Source organism: Rana temporaria, chromosome 8, assembly GCF_905171775.1.
Source record: "Rana temporaria chromosome 8, aRanTem1.1, whole genome shotgun sequence".
Classification (NCBI taxonomy): Eukaryota; Metazoa; Chordata; class Amphibia; order Anura; family Ranidae; genus Rana; species Rana temporaria.
This window is the reverse complement of record NC_053496.1, coordinates 5,878,971-5,897,697: the sequence shown is the minus strand read 5'-3', so window position 1 is coordinate 5,897,697 and position 18,727 is coordinate 5,878,971. Positions and strand designations below refer to the sequence as shown.

The following is an 18,727-nucleotide window of genomic DNA, read 5'->3' as shown; positions in this document are numbered from 1 at the left end:
CATTGCCCATCAGTGGCGCCTTCTCATTGCCCATCTCATTGCTCCAAGGACATGCTGGTAGGTTAATTGGATCCTGTCCAAATTGGCCCAGTATATATGTGTGTACGACTGTGTGTCTCAAGATCCTACGGGGTAAATGACCGCACCGGCCAGGAAGACGCTGGCTGCAAAAAGCGGCTAGAGGCAATTCAGTTCGCATGTGTAGCGCTATACGGGTCGTTCCTGTTCATTCATTCTTCGGCGCCTCCTCCTCATTGCCCATCGATGGCGCCTCCTCCTCATTGCCCATCGGGTGCCGCCTTCTCATTGTCCATCTCCTTATTGCCCATCAGTGGCGCCCTATTGGTGCCGCTTATCGGCGCAACAACATTAGTGCACATCATTGAAAAAAAATTACCTATTTGCAAAATGTTATAACAAACTATGAAAACCCTTTTATTATTATTATTATTATTATTATTATTCAATCTTTTTTCGTTTAAAATAAAACCATCAGAGGTGATTAAATACCACCAAAATAAATCTCTATTTGTGTAATAAAAAAAAAAATATGGGTACAGTGTTGCCTGACTGAGTAATTGTCATTCAAAGTGTGACAGCGCTGAAAGCTGGAAATTGTCCTGGGCAGGAAGGGGGGTTAATATATATTCAGATTTTTTCATCACAGATCCACCGATAATAAACATTGATTGTATAACTTTTTATTGTGTCGTAGGTGAGCGAGTGGCGTGAACGGGCGACAACATTTGAGGAGATGTGCGGCGTGGTGATGACCATGTTCACTCGGCTCTCTAACTGCCCCAACCGGACCATCCTGTACGACCTTTACCCCTACGTCTGGGACATCAAGAGCATCATTTCTATGGTGAAGTCATTTGTGCAGTGGCTCGGTACGTACTTTGCGCAATCCCGCAGCCATCCCGTCATTCTGTTACCTCCTGTTTCTAGCTCCGGAGGGGGGGGGGACAAATTTAGGAGCGAAGCGGGGGTCTTATCCAACCATCGCTCATTTTCTATAAGTGGCACAGGCTTCTCCCTGTGCCATCCCATCCAAATCATGACCCACGGCCTGGTCTTCTGCATTAGAAGTTCAGCTTTTGTAGGACGGCGGGTTTGTACATAGAGAGGTCCTCTCCAACCCTTTCTCGGCCAGAGGCTTTTTTTTTTTTGCACTCACATTCTAAAATGCATATTTACTTTTACAAGCGTATGCACTTAAACACAGAATGTTCTAGATCTGAAAGCAGAGAAACCTGTAGAATAAAATAGTGGCTGTTGCAATTTTGCTACTTCCCTTTTTTTTTTTAGAGAGATGGAGATTACACTTGCCGTATATACTCGAGTATAAGCCAAGTTTTTCAGCACATTTTTTTTATTTTTATTTTTTGTGCTGAAAATGCCCCCCTCGGCTTATACTCAAGTCACCTTTTTGTGCCTGATCTCCTGGATTTTGGGGACCCGGTACCGGCCTGCCGTAGGTCCCCTGGACCCCAAACCTGGCACACATGTAGCCCCACGCTTCCTCTACAAGTGTGCAAAGTTTGTTGTCTGGGGGCCCTTTGGCCGGGGAGTACCGATTTTTCAATCCTGGGCACCCCTTCAATAGACTCCCATGTTAAACAGTCATTTCTCCTGTGAATTTGGGGACCTGGTCCTGGTCGGTCGTAGGTCCCCTTGACCCGGAACTTGGCACACATGTAGCCCAATTTCTCTTCTACCAGTGTGCATAGTTTGTTGTCCCGGGGACCTACGGCTGGGGAGCACCAATTTTTCAAAGCCGGGCACCCCTTCCATAGACTCCCATGTTAAACGGTAATTTCTCCTGTGAATTTGGGGACCTGGTCCTGGCCAGTCGTAGGTCCCCTGGACCCGGAACTTGGCACACATGTAGCCCAATTCCTCTTCTACAAGTGTGCAAAGTTTGTTGTCCTGGAGACCTACGACCAGGGAGCACCAATTTTTCAAAGCTGGGCACCCCTTCCATAGACTCCCATGTTAAACGGTAATTTTCTCCGGTGAATTTGGGGACCTGGTCCTGGCCGGTAGTGGGTTCTCTGGACCCGGAACTTGGCACACATGTAGCCCCACTCTTCCTCTACAAGTGTGCAAAGTTTGTTGTCCGGGGGACCTACGGCCGGGGAGCACCAATTTTTCAAAGCACGGCACCCCTTCCATAGACACCCATGTTAAACATCAGTCGAGGCATGGGCACAGTGAGGCATGCAGATGGACACCCTAGGCTTATACTCGAGTCAATAAGTTTTTTCCCTTTTTTTTTATTTTTTATTTTTTGTGGTAAAATTAGGTGCCTCGGCTTGTATTCGGGTTGGCTTATACTCGAGTATATACAGTACACATGTAGCAGCCAATAATGGCAGGATTATTATTATTATTTTTTTAAAACCCTTTCCATAGACTCCCATGTTAAACGGTCATTTCTCCGGTGACTTGGGGGACCGGGTCCTGGCCGGTCGTAGGTCCCATGGACATGTAGCCCCATTTCTCCTCTACAAGTGTGCAAAGTTTGTCTGGGGGACCCCCTTCCATAGACTCCCATGTTAAACATCAGTCTAGGCATGGGCACAGTGAGGCATGGGCACAGTGAGGCATGCAGATAGACACCCTAGGCTTATACTCGAGTCAATATGTTTTCCCATTTATTTATTTTTTGTGGTAAAATTAGGTGCCTCGGCTTGTATTCGGGTATATACAGTACACATGAAGCAGCCAATAATGGCAGGATTTTTTTTTATTAAAATACTACATCAAACATTAAATACGTGCGTCAGTAAGTCGGGTCAGAATTCGAATTTAGCTGATGCTGTTAAATTTGGCTTAAGCACCATCGACCTCTGGTCACAAAAGGGTCCTATTTGAGTTTCCCCCCTCCCCCTCCTATGGGCTTTATACTGTCATGACTTCAGTATTTGTGTTTTTTTTTTTTATTACTTGTGTCGCTGTCAACAGAACTGAAATCAACCAATCCTCTCTCTTCTATGGGAGTTTTCCAACCAATGCCATTGACTTCATACATGAACCCAGTTGCCTGCCGCTTGCTGTGTGGCAATAACATCATTGCTATTTTTAACAGAACATTTCCCGAGAACCTCCAATTGACTTCCCCAGGAAAAGAGTTGATGGGTGACTCCCCACCACCCTGCGCACGCGAGCTTTGCGCAAGGCTATTCTGGTGCGAAAAGGGCCATCAAATTGCTGGGGGGGGGGGGTTGGGGCACCTAGGCTGCAGAACAATTTAGCCTTTTTTTTTAAAGGCGGCACAAACGCAGCATGCGCTTCTACGGGAAGTAGTTGCACCAGCTTGCGTTTGCAGGTAGAACGATCACCCCGGGACAACGATTGATTGGGGACTTTCATCCTGTTGCGCACCAGCATGGCCTCGGTTACTTGCGTAGCCTCATTTTTGTTTTTCAGGTTTCAAAGTCGCATTAAAGGAGCAGTGTGGAAAACTTTTTGCTTGTAGAGAACACAGCAGGCGGCGATGCTGGGCTTTCTGTAAAGTCGCCTCGTCCACTCAACTTAACAAATTGGCCTTTTCTAGGCCGTCGCTCGCTCTGTAAGTGAGTTGAAAATTTTGCTTAAAGGGCTCCAAATTTAAAATCTATCATTGAAAAGATTTGAGTTTTAAAGGGACGCTCCAGTCATACATCAAATTTATTTTTTAAAGTGTCAGGAAAATAAGTCCTGCTAGATGACTTCATGCTGGCTGCTTTGCAGGGATCGCTGTGGAAAACATTGACGATAAGAGCCTAAACCAGTGATGGAGAACCTTGGCACCCCAGGTGTTTTGGAACTACATTTCCCATGATGCTCATGCACTCTGCAGTGTAGTGGAGCATCATGGGAAATGTAGTTCCAAAACATCTGGGTTGCTGAGTGTAACGGTGAGGGGTTAACACCGTTTACGATTTCCCATTCCTCCAACCCAAGACGGCTTATCCGACACTCCAACAATCCCGCAGACACGATCCATAAGAATTCCCCCAGAAAGACGAGACACACACAGCTCTGTCTCTGGTTCAAAAACGAATGAATGCTTTAATGGTAAACTCTCAGATTTTTATACAGTTAGAAAGCATGCTGCAGTAATCACAGGGACAATGAAACACTCCACCCAAAACATCACACAATGGGTGCTTAACGAGTCCCCCCTCAATCCACATCCCAGACAGACTCTCTGGCACCGAATCTACAGGAGTTAATTACTACAGCTGGCGAGTCACATTCCACATCTATTATCAATAGTATTTTCACACAAAACAGTGTCATTAGCATACACAATGAAATATCTTAGGAGCAGACTGAATTAGCACAATGGACAACAGAATGCAATCACAGCAATCCCCATCACTACAGCCAGGTGGACTTAATTAGCATCTCAACAGTCTATGTTACACATTGAGTCACTCTATTGACCTGTTGGGGTCATAATAAACAAACAACTTGTAATATTCCAAGATATCCTGCAATACATGAATTATCATTATTGTCCCATCTCATGTAATTCATGATATAATTTCTCAGTCATCCTATGCCACTACTGGACATAAGATGACCCTAGCTAGACACAAGAGTCATTAGTGAAGCTGGCACAGGAGTACCCCACATCCTTCAAAAGTCTCTGGGTATCACGGGCCATTCCGTTACACCGAGGTTCTCCATCACTGACTTATACTGTATAAAAATCAGTAATGCACTCTCACCCCGCTCTGCACATGCTCAGTTGCTCTCCATTTTTGGCATTCCTAACATGTCACGCTTTAAAATTGCGCACGCTCGTGGAATGGCACCAAACTACGGTACTTAAAAAAATCTCCATAGGCAACGCGTGAGCATGGGGTGGTGGGGGCACTTACATTTTTTTTATTTATATATATATATATATATATATATATATATATATATATATATAATATATATACTTGAGTATAAGCGGAGTTTTCCAGCCCTTTTTTTAGGGCTGAAAATAACCCCCCCCCCCCCCCCCCCCGGCTTATACTTGAGTCAGTGTACCTGGATTCTTTTTTTTTTTTTAAAAAGTTGCGGATTTCTCCTGGAGTTCCGTGATAGGCATTTGACATTTTTTTCCGCCTATCACGGAGGTCCTCTCATCCTCGGACAGTTTCCCAGCAGACACAGTGTTCAGTGTCTCCCCCCCCCCCCCCCCCCAATCACAGACGTCCTCTTGTTCGAGGATGAAAGAATGTCCGTGACATTTAAAAAAAATGATATATATAAAAAAAAAATATAAAAAAAATATATAGAGATCTATTTTATATATATATATATATAGAGAGAGAGAGAGAATGATATATATATTAAAAAAAATATATATATCTATATCTTTTTTTTTTTTTTTTTTTTTTTAAATATATATCATTTTTTTTTTATATCTATATCATTTTTTTTATATCTATCTAACTATATATATATATATATATATATATATATATATATATATATATATATATATATATATATATATATATATATATATATATATATAATATATATTTATATTATCTTTTTTTTTTTTTTTAAATAGATAGATATAGAAAAAATTATATAGATAGATATAAAAAAAATTATATATGTGTGTGTGTGTGTGTGTGTGTGTGTGTGTGTGTGTGTATATATATATATATGTATATGTATGTGTGTGTGTATATGTATATATATATATGTATATATATAATATATATATATATATATATATATATATATATCATTCTTTATTAATTTTTTTTCACTCCCCCTTTCACCGGCGGGGAAGACTTCTGTCAACCTATCGGGTGTTTCCATGAAGTCTTCATAAGGCACTATGGCATTGATGGCGAACCTTGGCACCCCAGATGTTTTGGAACTACATTTACCATGATGCTCCTGCACTCTGCAATGTAGTGGAGCATTATGGGAAATGTAGTTCCAAAATATCTGGGGTGCCAAGGTTCGCCATCACTGCCATAGTGCCTTATGAAGACTTCGTGGAAACACCCGCATGGGGTGGAATTTGTATTTATTTTTTATTTTTAAGGGTGTAAAATCTGCATACCGCCTAATGACTGGCACACATGTTCTGAGCCCCCTGGCTGCAAGGGATTATGGGAACATTTTGTCAACACCTTTTTTTATCAATTTGGATCTTCTCAATACATTCCACGAGCATCAAATCAAAGTGAGCTTTCAGAGGAAGCAAGTAGCATTTGCAGCTCACCGATTGGATCGTTGCCTGGAGTCGCCCTTTAAAGCTTTTTAGTATTTGAACTAGTTCTGTACAGGAGGAAATCCCCCCCCCCCCCAAAAAAAAAGATCCATCCCTGGTTGATCTCAGTCCTTGTGACAGGAAGTGTGTCCTATTTTTTTTTTTTCCTGCTTACTAATGATTCTATTGTGTCTTCCTCATTGTGCACAGATGGGAGAGACCTGAGCACAAGTGTCTTCTACTATTGGATGGAGAAAGCAAGATGCATACTGCGCTCTGCAGCGATTATTTTATATACAATCTTCCTTAGATAGGCAGTGTGGACTGTTCTGTGCCGTATGAAGAAATCTGAAGTCACATTCGTTTCAGTCTTTTTTGCGCATGTCGCGGGTACAAGGCTTGGCCGGGACCCGCGGCTAGAAAAAGCGCATTATTTTCTTGGTAGTCTGTCTGGTGCAATCAATTATCTTTCTCCACTCGTGCGACATCTTTGTCATGCCGCTGTCACCCAATGAAATGATGCCGGTGATCTCTGTGACAGGCGCCATTTACTACTTTTTTTTCACAGCTGGATCTGCTCAGATTTCGGTGAAATTCGTTTTTTGTTTTTTAATCGGCACCACTTATTTTCAGTACTAAAACCTTAGTCGATCCAATACAGCTGGTTTGTTACCCTTCAGACTTTAGCAGGACCAGACTCTTCATCAGTGTCAGTGGCAGCAGTAGCACCCCATCAGTGTCAGTGGCAGCAGTAGCACCCCATCAGTGGCAGCAGTAGCACCCCATCAGTGTCAGTGGCAGCAGTAGCACCCCATCAGTGTCAGTGGCAGCAGTAGCACCCCATCAGTGTCAGTGGCAGCAGTAGCACCCCATCAGTGTCAGTGGCAGCAGTAGCACCCCATCAGTGTCTGTGGCAGCAGTAGCACCCCATCAGTGTCTGTGGCAGCAGTAGCACCCCATCAGTGTCGGTGGCAGCAGTAGCACCCCATCAGTGTCGGTGGCAGCAGTAGCACCCCATCAGTGTCAGTGGCAGCAGTAGCACCCCATCAGTGTCAGTGGCAGCAGTAGCACCCCATCAGTGTCAGTGGCAGCAGTAGCACCCCATCAGTGTCGGTGGCAGAAATAGTGCCCTGTTGCTGGGTGGCAGAAATAGTGCCCTGTTGCTGGGTGGCAGAAATAGTGTTGCCCTGTTGCTGGGTGGCAGAAATAGTGTTGCCCTGTTGCTGGGTGGCAGAAATAGTGTTGCCCTGTTGCTGGGTGGCAGAAATAGTGTTGCCCTGTTGCTGGGTGGCAGCAATAGTGTTGCCCTGTTGCTGGGTGGCAGCAATATTGTTGCCCTGTTGCTGGGTGGCAGGAATAGTGTTGCCCTGTTGCTGGGTGGCAGGAATAGTGTTGCCCTGTTGTTGGGTGGCAGCAATATTGTTGCCCTGTTGCTGGGTCGCAGCAATATTGTTGCCCTGTTGCTGGGTGGCAGGAATAGTGTTGCCCTGTTGCTGGGTGGCAGGAATAGTGTTGCCCTGTTGCTGGGTGGCAGGAATAGTGTTGCCCTGTTGCTGGGTGGCAGGAATAGTGTTGCCCTGTTGCTGGGTGGCAGGAATAGTGTTGCCCTGTTGCTGGGTGGCAGGAATAGTGGTGCCCTGTTGCTGGGTGGCAGGAATAGTGCCCCGTGGTTGGTATCAGTGACAGGAGTAGCCCCTTATCATTGGTGCCGGTCTCAGGAATAGTGCCCTATTGGTAATGCTTGCATTGAACCCAAGGGTTGGATCAAGGTAAACAAAGAGCTGCAGTTTGGAGATCACTCAAATACGGCATTGACTTATTTTATCAGCATTAGGATCCGACGTGCTGTTAGGGGTGGTTAGGTGATAGATTTAGGGTAAGGGCCCTTTCCCGGGAGGATCTGTGCCGTTCTTATCCGCTTGCTCAGCGGGGATCAACGGAGCGATGACAGGGCGGTCCCCGCACAGTGTGCAGGGACCACCCTTTCAGATCTCCGCTCTCCCCTATGGGGGGATCGGATGAACACGGAAGCCGGATCACCTTACTGGACTGGCATAGGTGTTAGGAAAGAGGAGGGAGGATGTTAGGAAAGAGGAGGGGGGATTTTTAAGATTTGGATTTAGCCTGGAATTCTACTTTAAGTACCGTGCTTTACTCCATTAAATTGAGTACTTTTCTTTTTTTTTTTAAATTACGACTTTTTTTTTTTTTGTCCTTTAGCTAAACCGTGTGCAGTATGTACACTTTCCAGCAATGGTGCCGCGGCTAGTATTCATTTTTTATTTAGTTTTGCACACTATGCCTCGTCTGTAGCGATTGCTACATGCCTACAGTACTGATGAATGCGACTTCAGATTTCTAATTCTTAGGGCTGTAATAATGCTGACTCTTTAAACTGACTGACTGCTGTAGGCATGAGCGTGCCAGGCCATTTCTAATAATGTTGGTGTCTCATCCCATGTGCTTGGTTGTATCACTTGAAGAGGTTATCCAGTCGTTTTGTGTACTGAGGCAAGGAGTGTCTGGACATAAATGTTAGTCTTGCTCCTAAGAGACTAAAGCCTACTTTTAGTTGTGGAGGTCCTCTGTCAGTCAATGACACTAGTGTAAAGTTAGGACTGTGGTTGAAGACCCCACTAACTCAGCCACTAACTGAGCCCACCCCACCTCTTTTGTTTAATAAAGACATTGAAGTTATTAAAGACCCGTTGGGAGCTCTGGAGAACCCGTTGGGTGCTCTGGAGGACCCGTTGGGGGCTCTGGAGAACCCGTTGGGAGCTCTGGAGAACCCGTTGGGAGCTCTGGAGAACCCGTTGGGAGCTCTGGAGAACCCGTTGGGAGCTCTGGAGAACCTGTTGGAATGGTTGAAGGCCCCATTAACTTGAGCCAACCCCATCTTTCTTCTTTCCCATTGAATGTGTTAAAGACCAGTTGGAGCTCTGGAGACCAGTTGAAGACCCCACTAACTTATGCCCACTCTCACACCTTCAATGTCATTGTGATAGAAAAGGAATGGAGACCCATTGGGAGCTCTGGAGTACCCGTCAGAATGGTTGAAGACCCAACTAACTTGAGCCAACCCCATATTTCTTCTTTCCCATTAAATGTGTTGAAGACCAGTTGGAACAGTTGAAGACCCCACTAACTTAAGCCCACTCACACCTTCAGTGTTCTTGTTAAAGAAAAGAGATGGAGACCTGTTGGGAGCTCTGGAGACCCCACTAACTTGAGCCAACCATATCGCTCTTCTTTCCCAATGATATTGAAGGCGTTAAAGACCAGTTGGAGCTCTTGAGACCCTGTTGGGATGGTTGAAGACCCCACCAACCTAGAGACAACCCACTCTCACACCTTCAATGTTCTTGTTAAAGAAACGAGATGGAGACCTGTTGGGAGCTCCTGGAGACCAGTTGGACCAGTTGAAGACCCCACTAACTTAAGCCCACTCTCACACCTTCAATGTCATTGTGATAGAAAAGGAATGGAGACCCATTGGGAGCTCTGGAGTACCCGTCAGAATGGTTGAAGACCCAACTAACTTGAGCCAACCCCATATTTCTTCTTTCCCATTAAATGTGTTGAAGACCAGTTGGAACAGTTGAAGACCCCACTAACTTAAGCCCACTCACACCTTCAGTGTTCTTGTTAAAGAAAAGAGATGGAGACCTGTTGGGAGCTCTGGAGACCCCACTAACTTGAGCCAACCATATCGCTCTTCTTTCCCAATGATATTGAAGGCGTTAAAGACCAGTTGGAGCTCTTGAGACCCTGTTGGGATGGTTGAAGACCCCACCAACCTAGAGACAACCCCATCTTTCTTCTTTCCCATTGACATTGAATGTGTTAAAGACCAGTTGGAGCTCTGGAGACCAGCTGAAGACCCCACTAACTTGAGCCCACTCACACACCTTCAATGTTCTTGTTAAAGAAACAAGATGGAGACCAGTTGGAGCTCTGGAGACCAGTTGGAACAGTTGAAGACCCCACTAACTTAAGCCCACTCTCACACCTTCAATGTCATTGTGATAGAAAAGAGATGGAGACCTGTTGGGAGCTCTGGAGACCCCACTAACTTGAGCCAACCATATCGCTCTTCTTTCCCAATGACATTGAAGGTGTTAAAGACCAGTTGGAGCTCTGGAGACCCTGTTGGAACGGTTGAAGACCTCATTGACTTGAGCCCACCCCATTTCTTTACCAATGACAATTAAAGGTGTTCAAGTCCAGGGTCCAGTGACAACTCTGGGGTATGGAAGCCTCCAAAGATGCATGTGAAGCCATGCCAAAGGTCATATAGTGGATCTGCACTCGAATGCATGCTTATTTTGGTTGAGGTTTAATATATGCTAACTTGTTAAGAAGTTGTAAAGCAACTTGGCCTTGCATGTCCATTTCATCATCAAAAAAATACATTGCCCTTGCCCTAACCCTGCTACCGAAGCACAGGACACGATTCTCTTGGGGGCTAGATAAACATTTATGTGCAGCCTTTTTGTACCTCATCGGCATGCAACTGGAAGACCTCTGTAAGCCTTTCCAAGGGGGTACTCTTTAAATTTTTATCAATGCACAGGATTATTACAGCCTGGAATGTGCAAAAATACTTTTTTATATCAGAAGTTAGAGAGCCCTCTCCACGTCTTAAGTATATTGCTGGACACGTTGACTCTCAAACCCCCTTCATGTAACGTTCTCCGCTTGGATCTGATTTCAACAGGGTGTCGTAGTCAATCTTCAGCACAGTTCTTAAGTGGAGACCAAGAGCCCTGGGCCTTTAGAGGAGGTCTAGCTGGAGAGTTCCAGGTATCAACACCAATTCAAAACTCAATAACTTTTTATTTTCACACTTTTATGTTCAAACCAATAATATTTCTGTGCATCTGAGGAAGTGAAAGGCTTGGTCTGCTGAAGGCTTTGACTGTAACAATCTAATCTCTTTACGATTTTATATATATATATATATTAATTTTCCTTGTTTACTTAACCATCCTGTTTTTTCAGGTGGAGGAGATGTTGTGTTTCCAAAAGTTGCCAGGGGGTTGCGCCGTGCGTAGTTGCATTTCACATTGTTCCTTTGCAGGTTGCGCAGCGCCTGTCCTTTTTATTGCGCGTGCGCATGCTTGGCTAACCGCCGAAATTCCATGACCAAAAGAAGTGCTGAAGACCAAAAAAATAAAATAAAAAAGTGACAATTGATATGTAGCGGTGATTTGGGGAGACCACTAATAATTTGTTCATGGAATTTCACGCGCTAGCTTTTTTTTTTTTCCCCCCTTTTCACAGGTGTCGCGCGCTGCATGTTGCGTTTTAATGCTGCGAGGTAAGGCGACACACCTCCTCTTTGTCACAGTTAACCCTCTTCAGACCAATCCTCTCTGTGACCCCGGCATGTCTGGGCTTATCCTGTGCAAAGTGGTGCGTAGCTGCTGCCCAGAAAACACCCTCGATGTACCACCTTTTTGCCGAGCACCACATGCAGTGGTAATTTTGTTTTCTTTTTTTTTCTGAAGTTTTTGCTTTCTTTATCTGATTTTTATTTCCTTCTTATTTTTCACAGCGTTTGCTTCCAATTGAGGCAGCAAATGACCTATTTTTTCAGCCTCCTCCCCTGACACCCACCTCTAAGGTGTACACGATACGACCGTATTACCCAAAAGATGAGGTGAGTAGAAAGAAATGAAACGGCAGACCTAGTGGGGCCTGTTCATTGTAATTGTAAATGTTAGATTTTTATTTTTTTTAACCACTTCCATGCCAGGCCAATTCTGGCACTCCTCTCCTACATGTAAAAAATTTTTTTTTTTTTGCTAGAAAATTACTCAGAACCCCCAAACATTATATATATCAATTAATCGATTAAGAAATTAATCGATTACCATTTTCATAATCGAATAATGGGGTTAAAAAAATAAATAGCACTTTATTGTACAAAAAGAGCAACTTGCTACTGTAAATATTACTTTCACTGTCCCACAGTAAAAAAATGAACCCCTTAGCGATTATTTGCTCTTTTTGTACTAATTTTGTTTTTTTTTAACCCCATTATGTTACTAAACATCTCAGGCCGGGGTCACACCTCTGTGCTTTTTGCAGAAACACACTACAGTTCATTTGCATGTTTTCACATCCATGATTTTTTCAGCTGATGTGTATTTGGAAAGGGCAAGGACTTTTTTTGGTTCAATATACTTCAAAGGAGAAGCTGCAGAATTTTTTATTTATTTTTTTGTGGCAATTTGTGTTTTCTAATCTGCCCAATAACAAATTGGCCAAAAAAAAAAAAAAATGCAAATCTCAGCAAATTTTTTTTTTTTTTAAGGTTATTAAACGATTATTCGATTAATCGAAACAATCGGCCAACTAATAGATTATGAAAATAATCGTTAGTTGTAGATAGAGATATATAAAAACATTATATATATATATATAATGTGTGTGTGTGTGTGTGTGTGTGTGTGTGTGTGTGTGTATATGTGTATATATATATATATATATATATATATATATATATATATATATATATATATATATATATATATATATATATATATATATATATATATATATATATATATATATATATATATTTATTTATATATATTTATTTATATATATTTATTTATATATATTTATTTATATATATTTATTTATATATATTTATTTATATATATTTATTTATATTTATTTATATATATATATATATATATATATATAAATAAAATATATAAATTGTTTTTATAGCAAACTTGCTAGGGAATAAAATGGAACTTTTTATCTCGCACAGTATTTGCGCAATAATTTTTTAAACGCCTTTTAAAAAAAAATAAATAAATCATGAAATAAAAAACTAAACAGTAAAGTTAGCCCAATTTTTTTTTTTTTTTTGTATAATGTGAAAGATGATGTTACGCCGAGTAAACCGATGCCAAACATGTCACACTTTAAAATTGCTCACACTCATGGAATGGCGACAAACTACAGTACCTAAAAATCTCCATAGGTGACGCTTTCAAAAAAAAATTACAGTAACCAAGTTGGAGTTACAGAGGAGGTCCAGGGCTATAATTATTGCTCTCGCTCTGACGATCGCGGTGATACCTCACATGTGTGATTGGAACACCATTTACATATGCAAGCAACGTTGTGTTTTTAAAAAAAAAAAATTGGATCATTTTTATAGCTGTCACAAGGAATGTAAACATCCCTTGTGACAGTAATAGGTGGTGACAGGTCCTCTTTATGGAGAGATCTGGGGTCTATAATGAATGTAAACATCCCATGTGACAGGAATAGGTGGTGACGGTTCCTCTTTATGGAGGGATCGGGGGTCTAAAAGACCCCAAATCTCTCCTTTACACTTCAAAGTATTCCGATCGCCAAAAGCGGTGATTCTGAATACTGTATTTATTTTATTTTTTTAAACCGGTGCCATTGGCAGCCGAGTAAACCGGAAGGGACGTTGTGACGTCACTTCCGTGTTTACATACAGTAGACTGTCTCTAAGCGCCGGTAGTGGCATTTTGCGGATCAGGGGGATGTCCCCTTCAGCTCCTCCGGTATAACAGCAAAGCGGCTTTTAGCCGCATCGGTTGTTATCCCTGAAAAGCCAATCGCCCGCTCTAAAAAAAAAAAACGGCACCGGGATGAACCCCTTAAAGCCGAGGCCACATATATGCATACGGTCAGTGCAAAGGGGTTACATTTAATATAACAAAGTGGTTTTGTTAACATCACCTTGTAATTTTTATTATTATTATACAGGATTTATATAGCGCCAACAGTTTGCGCAGCGCTTTGAATAGAAATAAGTATGACTGGTCATCTTTTATAGAGAGATCTGGGGTCGAAGAGACCCCCATATCTCTCCTGTACCTTTTTTTTTTTTTTTATTATTATTTGGATCTTTTGCTTTACAAAAACAAATGGTCGTTCAAGTCAACCTAGATCAGGGGTGTCAAACTCCCCAGCTGTTGCAGGACTACAAGTCCCATCATGCCTCTGCCTGAGGCAGTCATGCTTGTTATAGTAGGTGAGGTTGGGAAAAGACTCCAGTCCAATCTATGTAACCTTCTAACTGTCAGCCTCGCAATGCATCATGGGACTTGTAGCTTTGGAGGGTTGCCAGTTTGACACCTGTGACCCCCTAGCAGGAACAAAGATTGTCTCTGGACAGCCGCACTCTGAACAAATTGTAGCCTTTTATTAAAAGAAGGACAGCACTACAAGTCACAGCAAAATAAAATAAAACCTGACTGTTGACGCGTTTCGCACTAAAACTAGTGCTTGGTCATAGCTGTGACTAAGCACTAGTTTCAGTGCGAAACGCGTCAGACCTCAAATTTTATTTTATTTTGCTGTGAATTGTAGTGCTGTCCTTTTTTTAATAAAAGGCTACAATTTGTTCAGAGTGCGGCTGTCCAGAGATAATCTTTGTTCCTGCTTTGCTAAGTGCATTGCCTGCACCTGAGTTGTCTGCCACGGAGGATATTCTTCTGGGCTCCCACCTGGAGCGGCTATTCCCCTTCCACCTGTGACCCCTAGGTCATAGAGGTGATCAGAGACGGTCTAGTGTCTGTCCACCTCTGTGACCAGTCAACCTCATCGTCGTATTGTTTCTCAGGCGTGTCATTGAAAACGGTAAGCCCGAGAAACACCGGTGGTGTGGGGCAAGGACATGACGTCACTCCAGTCCTCCAAGGCCCATAGAGGCGATCGAAGACGATCTAGTAGTCCGTTATCGCCTCTGTGACAGGCCAGCCACACCGGATCGATCGTCGGGCACGCCGGTGGGAACAGTAAGGCCTCGTACACACGACAGAGATTCTCGGCAGAATTCACCGAGAAACTCGGTCAAAACCCGGATTCTGCCGAGAATCTCTGTCGTCTGTACAGTTTTGGCTCGATGGAGCCGCCGAGGAACTCGACGAGAAAATAGAGAACATGTTCTCTATTTTCTCGTTGTCCTCGTTCTTCTATGGGAGAAGCCGGCCCGCCGAGCTCCTCGGCGGCTTCATCCCAAAACTCGACGAGGAACTCGACGTGCCAAGCACGTCAAGTTCCTCTGTCGTGTGTACGGGGCCTAAGCCTGAAAAACACTGGCATGGGGAAAGCGATCCAGTGGCTAATGAGCCGCTCCGACTGCTTTCATGAGAAAACCGCCGCCCCGGCTGAAAAAAAAAAATATATATATCGGCTTTATGGCTAAAAGCTTCACTCATAACCCACGGCAAACGCAACCTGCAAGGTGTATATATACGTATTGTGGTTGGCAAGTGGTTACAGGCTGCTGCACCTGTGTCTCCAGGGGGCAGAAATATGTACAGCCCTCTGTGGCTGTGTGAATGAGGCGTAAGGTTAGGAATATCTGTAGCATTAGAATTGCTCATTGCTATGCAGTTGTTGCCGCTCCGAGATAGTATGGGATGGAATTAGAGGGACACACCACAAAAACACAAGCCTTTCCTCTGATGTAATTCCCTATTGGGCGGGAGCGCCAGGCGATGATGAGCAGCGATTTGTGAGCGATGATGTTGGTCAAAGATAAACATTTTTTATTTTATTTTTTTGTTTTTTTAGGCCTCGGTGTACAAGATCTGCAGGGAAATGTATGACGATGCCATGGATGACTTACCGTTCGAAAGTCAGCCTGACCTGATTGGAGATAAGTAAGTGTCGCTAAAGCCGGGGTGACGACTTGATGGTCAAGTCCAGTTGCTAAAATTTTCTTCCAGACTAGGACCGAGTCTCATTTTTCTCCTATGGCTTAGGCCCCCCCCCTTTCACACTTGTGCGACTTAGGACTGCAAAGTCGCATTGACAAGTCGTACTCTTGCTTTCCATACGGGTGCCATTCGTATCTGTGAGACGTAAAGTCGCTCCGACTTTAACGTATTCCCTGTACTTCTTTGGTCTGACTTTGATGCGAGTTGAGGTCCATAGACCTCAAGTTTACACAGGTATCCCCTAAAATTGCGCGTCTTTGAAGTCACGGTAGTGTGTAAGGGGCCTTGGAAAGATTGTAGTTCTATGTCTATTCAAAATATATCGGGATCCCCATCAGAGTTACATTAGGTGGGCCTAGTCTGGGTGCCCCCCTTTACATTAGGTGGGCCTAGTCTGGGTGCCCCCGCTTTACATTAGGTGGGCCTAGTCTGGGTGCCCCCGCTTTACATTAGGTGGGCCTAGTCTGGGTGCCCCCGCTTTACATTAGGTGGGCCTAGTCTGGGTGCCCCCGCTTTACATTAGGTGGGCCTAGTCTGGGTGCCCCCCTTTACATTAGGTGGGCCTAGTCTGGGTGCCCCCCTTACATTAGGTGGGCCTAGTCTGGGTGCCCCCCTTACATTAGGTGGGCCTAGTCTGGGTGCCCCCCTTACATTAGGTGGGCCTAGTCTGGGTGCCCCCCTTACATTAGGTGGGCCTAGTCTGGGTGCCACCCTTTAAATTAGGTGGGCCTAGTCTGGGTGTCCCCCCTTTACATTAGGTGGGCCTAGTCTGGGTGTCCCCCCTTTACATTAGGTGGGCCTAGTCTGGGTGTCCCCCCTTTACATTAGGTGGGCCTAGTCTGGGTGTCCCCCCTTTACATTAGGTGGGCCTAGTCTGGGTGCCCCCCTTTACATTAGGTGGGCCTAGTCTGGGTGCCCCCCTTTACATTAGGTGGGCCTAGTCTGGGTGCCCCCCTTTACATTAGGTGGGCCTAGTCTGGGTGCCCCCCTTTACATTAGGTGGGCCTAGTCTGGGTGCCCCCCTTACATTAGGTGGGCCTAGTCTGGGTGCCCCCCTTACATTAGGTGGGTCACCAGTCTGGGTGCCCCCCTTTACATTAGGTGGGTCACCAGTCTGGGTGCCCCCCTTTACATTAGGTGGGTCACCAGTCTGGGTGCCCCCTTTACATTAGGTGGGCCACCAGTCTGGGTGCCCCCCTTTACATTAGGTGGGCCACCAGTCTGGGTGCCCCCCTTTACATTAGGTGGGCCTAGTCTGGGTGCCCCCCTTTACATTAGGTGGGCCTAGTCTGGGTGCCCCCTTTACATTAGGTGGGCCCCCAGTCTGAGTGAACAGTGTACCTGATGGATATGTCCCTGAAATGAGGCAGACTTTGGGCAGGAGCTGGAAAAGAGGTTTGCTGCCGGGAGGGGGAGGGGGGTGCTCTGGGGGTCCGCAGCAGCACAGAAGGTTTTTCACCTTTTTAATGTATAGAATGCAAGAAGGTGAAAAACCACTTTACAACCCCTTTTAAGATGTAATACCTACCTAATTTCTTGCTGGGGTTCTCTCTTTGACACCCCTGGGGGTTGTGGGCAAGCCCTTGTTGTTATCCTTGTGTACGTGATGATGTCAGAGTGACAGGGGGAGGGGTCAGGTCGCACAGCACTGGGGAAGCCTGCCAGAATGAGGACCAAGGTAAGTATTGGTCTATTCCTCTAATCCAAGACTTACCAATGATTTAACCCTTGCAGTGCAGGGAGACCCCCCCCACTAAAAGGGTGATTCTTCCTGCAGCCCATAGTGGGGGCGGGGCTTTAAACAGGCGATCTATCGATGGCCGCCTAACTTCTGAAGAATTGTATCGGCAGCTGAAATGTTTTTTTCTCTCTCCTGTAGGCTTGTCGGTGGGCTTCTGTCTCACAGCCTGGACTATTGCTTTGTGTTGGAGGATGAGGATGGTATCTGTGGGTATGCGGTGGGCACTGTGGATGTCACTCCGTATCTCAACAAGTGCAAACATTCCTGGATCCCCTTCATGCAGGAAAAATACAGCAAACCCACGGCGGATAAGGAGTTGTCAGCAGCAGAGGTACCAGAATGCTATTTGTTTGAGACCATGGGGGAGCCGCTGCTCTCGTGCACATCACTGACTTGAGATGGGGCTCAATCCAGTGATACAATATAGCAGGGCACTATTTGGGGGGCCAAGCACGGGCTTGGAATTATCCGTTGTGGACCTCTGGGTTCCCTCCCTTAGTCTTGGGGACCTAATGATCTTGGGTCCTTTAGGTCCCCAAGACTAAGGTCCCAGAGGTCCCTTAGTCTTGGGGGACCTCTGGGTTCCCTCCCTTAGTCTTGGGGGACCTCTGGGTTCCCTCCCTCCCTTAGTCTTGGGGGACCTCTGGGTTCCCTCCCTCCTTTAGTCTTGGGGGACCTCTGGGTTCCCTCCCTTCCTTAGTCTTGGGGGAACTCTGGGTTCCCTCCCTTCCTTAGTCTTGGGGGAACTCTGGGTTCCCTCCCTTCCTTAGTCTTGGGGGAACTCTGGGTTCCCTCCCTTCCTTAGTCTTGGGGGAACTCTGGGTTCCCTCCCTTCCTTAGTCTTGGGGGACCTCTGGGTTCCCTCCCTTAAGTCTTGGGGGACCTCTGGGTTCCCTCCCTTAAGTCTTGGGGGACCTCTGGGTTCCCTCCCTTAAGTCTTGGGGGACCTCTGGGTTCCCTCCCTTAAGTCTTGGGGGACCTCTGGGTTCCCTCCCTTAAGTCTTGGGGGACCTCTGGGTTCCCTCCCTTAAGTCTTGGGGGACC

The 18,727-nt window shown here is 44.9% G+C and overlaps 1 protein-coding gene across 1 annotated transcript in view; it reads left to right on the top strand.

The window, feature by feature from the left end:
• OGA (O-GlcNAcase) overlaps positions 1-18,727 on the top strand; it is a 62,805-nt gene that overhangs the window by 39,235 nt on the left and 4,843 nt on the right. Inside the window, exons 10-14 of the mRNA XM_040361242.1 lie at positions 716-890; positions 10,938-11,023; positions 11,778-11,882; positions 15,797-15,885; positions 17,822-18,014. Of these exons, the coding sequence (XP_040217176.1) occupies positions 716-890; positions 10,938-11,023; positions 11,778-11,882; positions 15,797-15,885; positions 17,822-18,014 (648 nt within the window). The remainder of the gene's footprint in view (positions 1-715; positions 891-10,937; positions 11,024-11,777; positions 11,883-15,796; positions 15,886-17,821; positions 18,015-18,727) is intronic.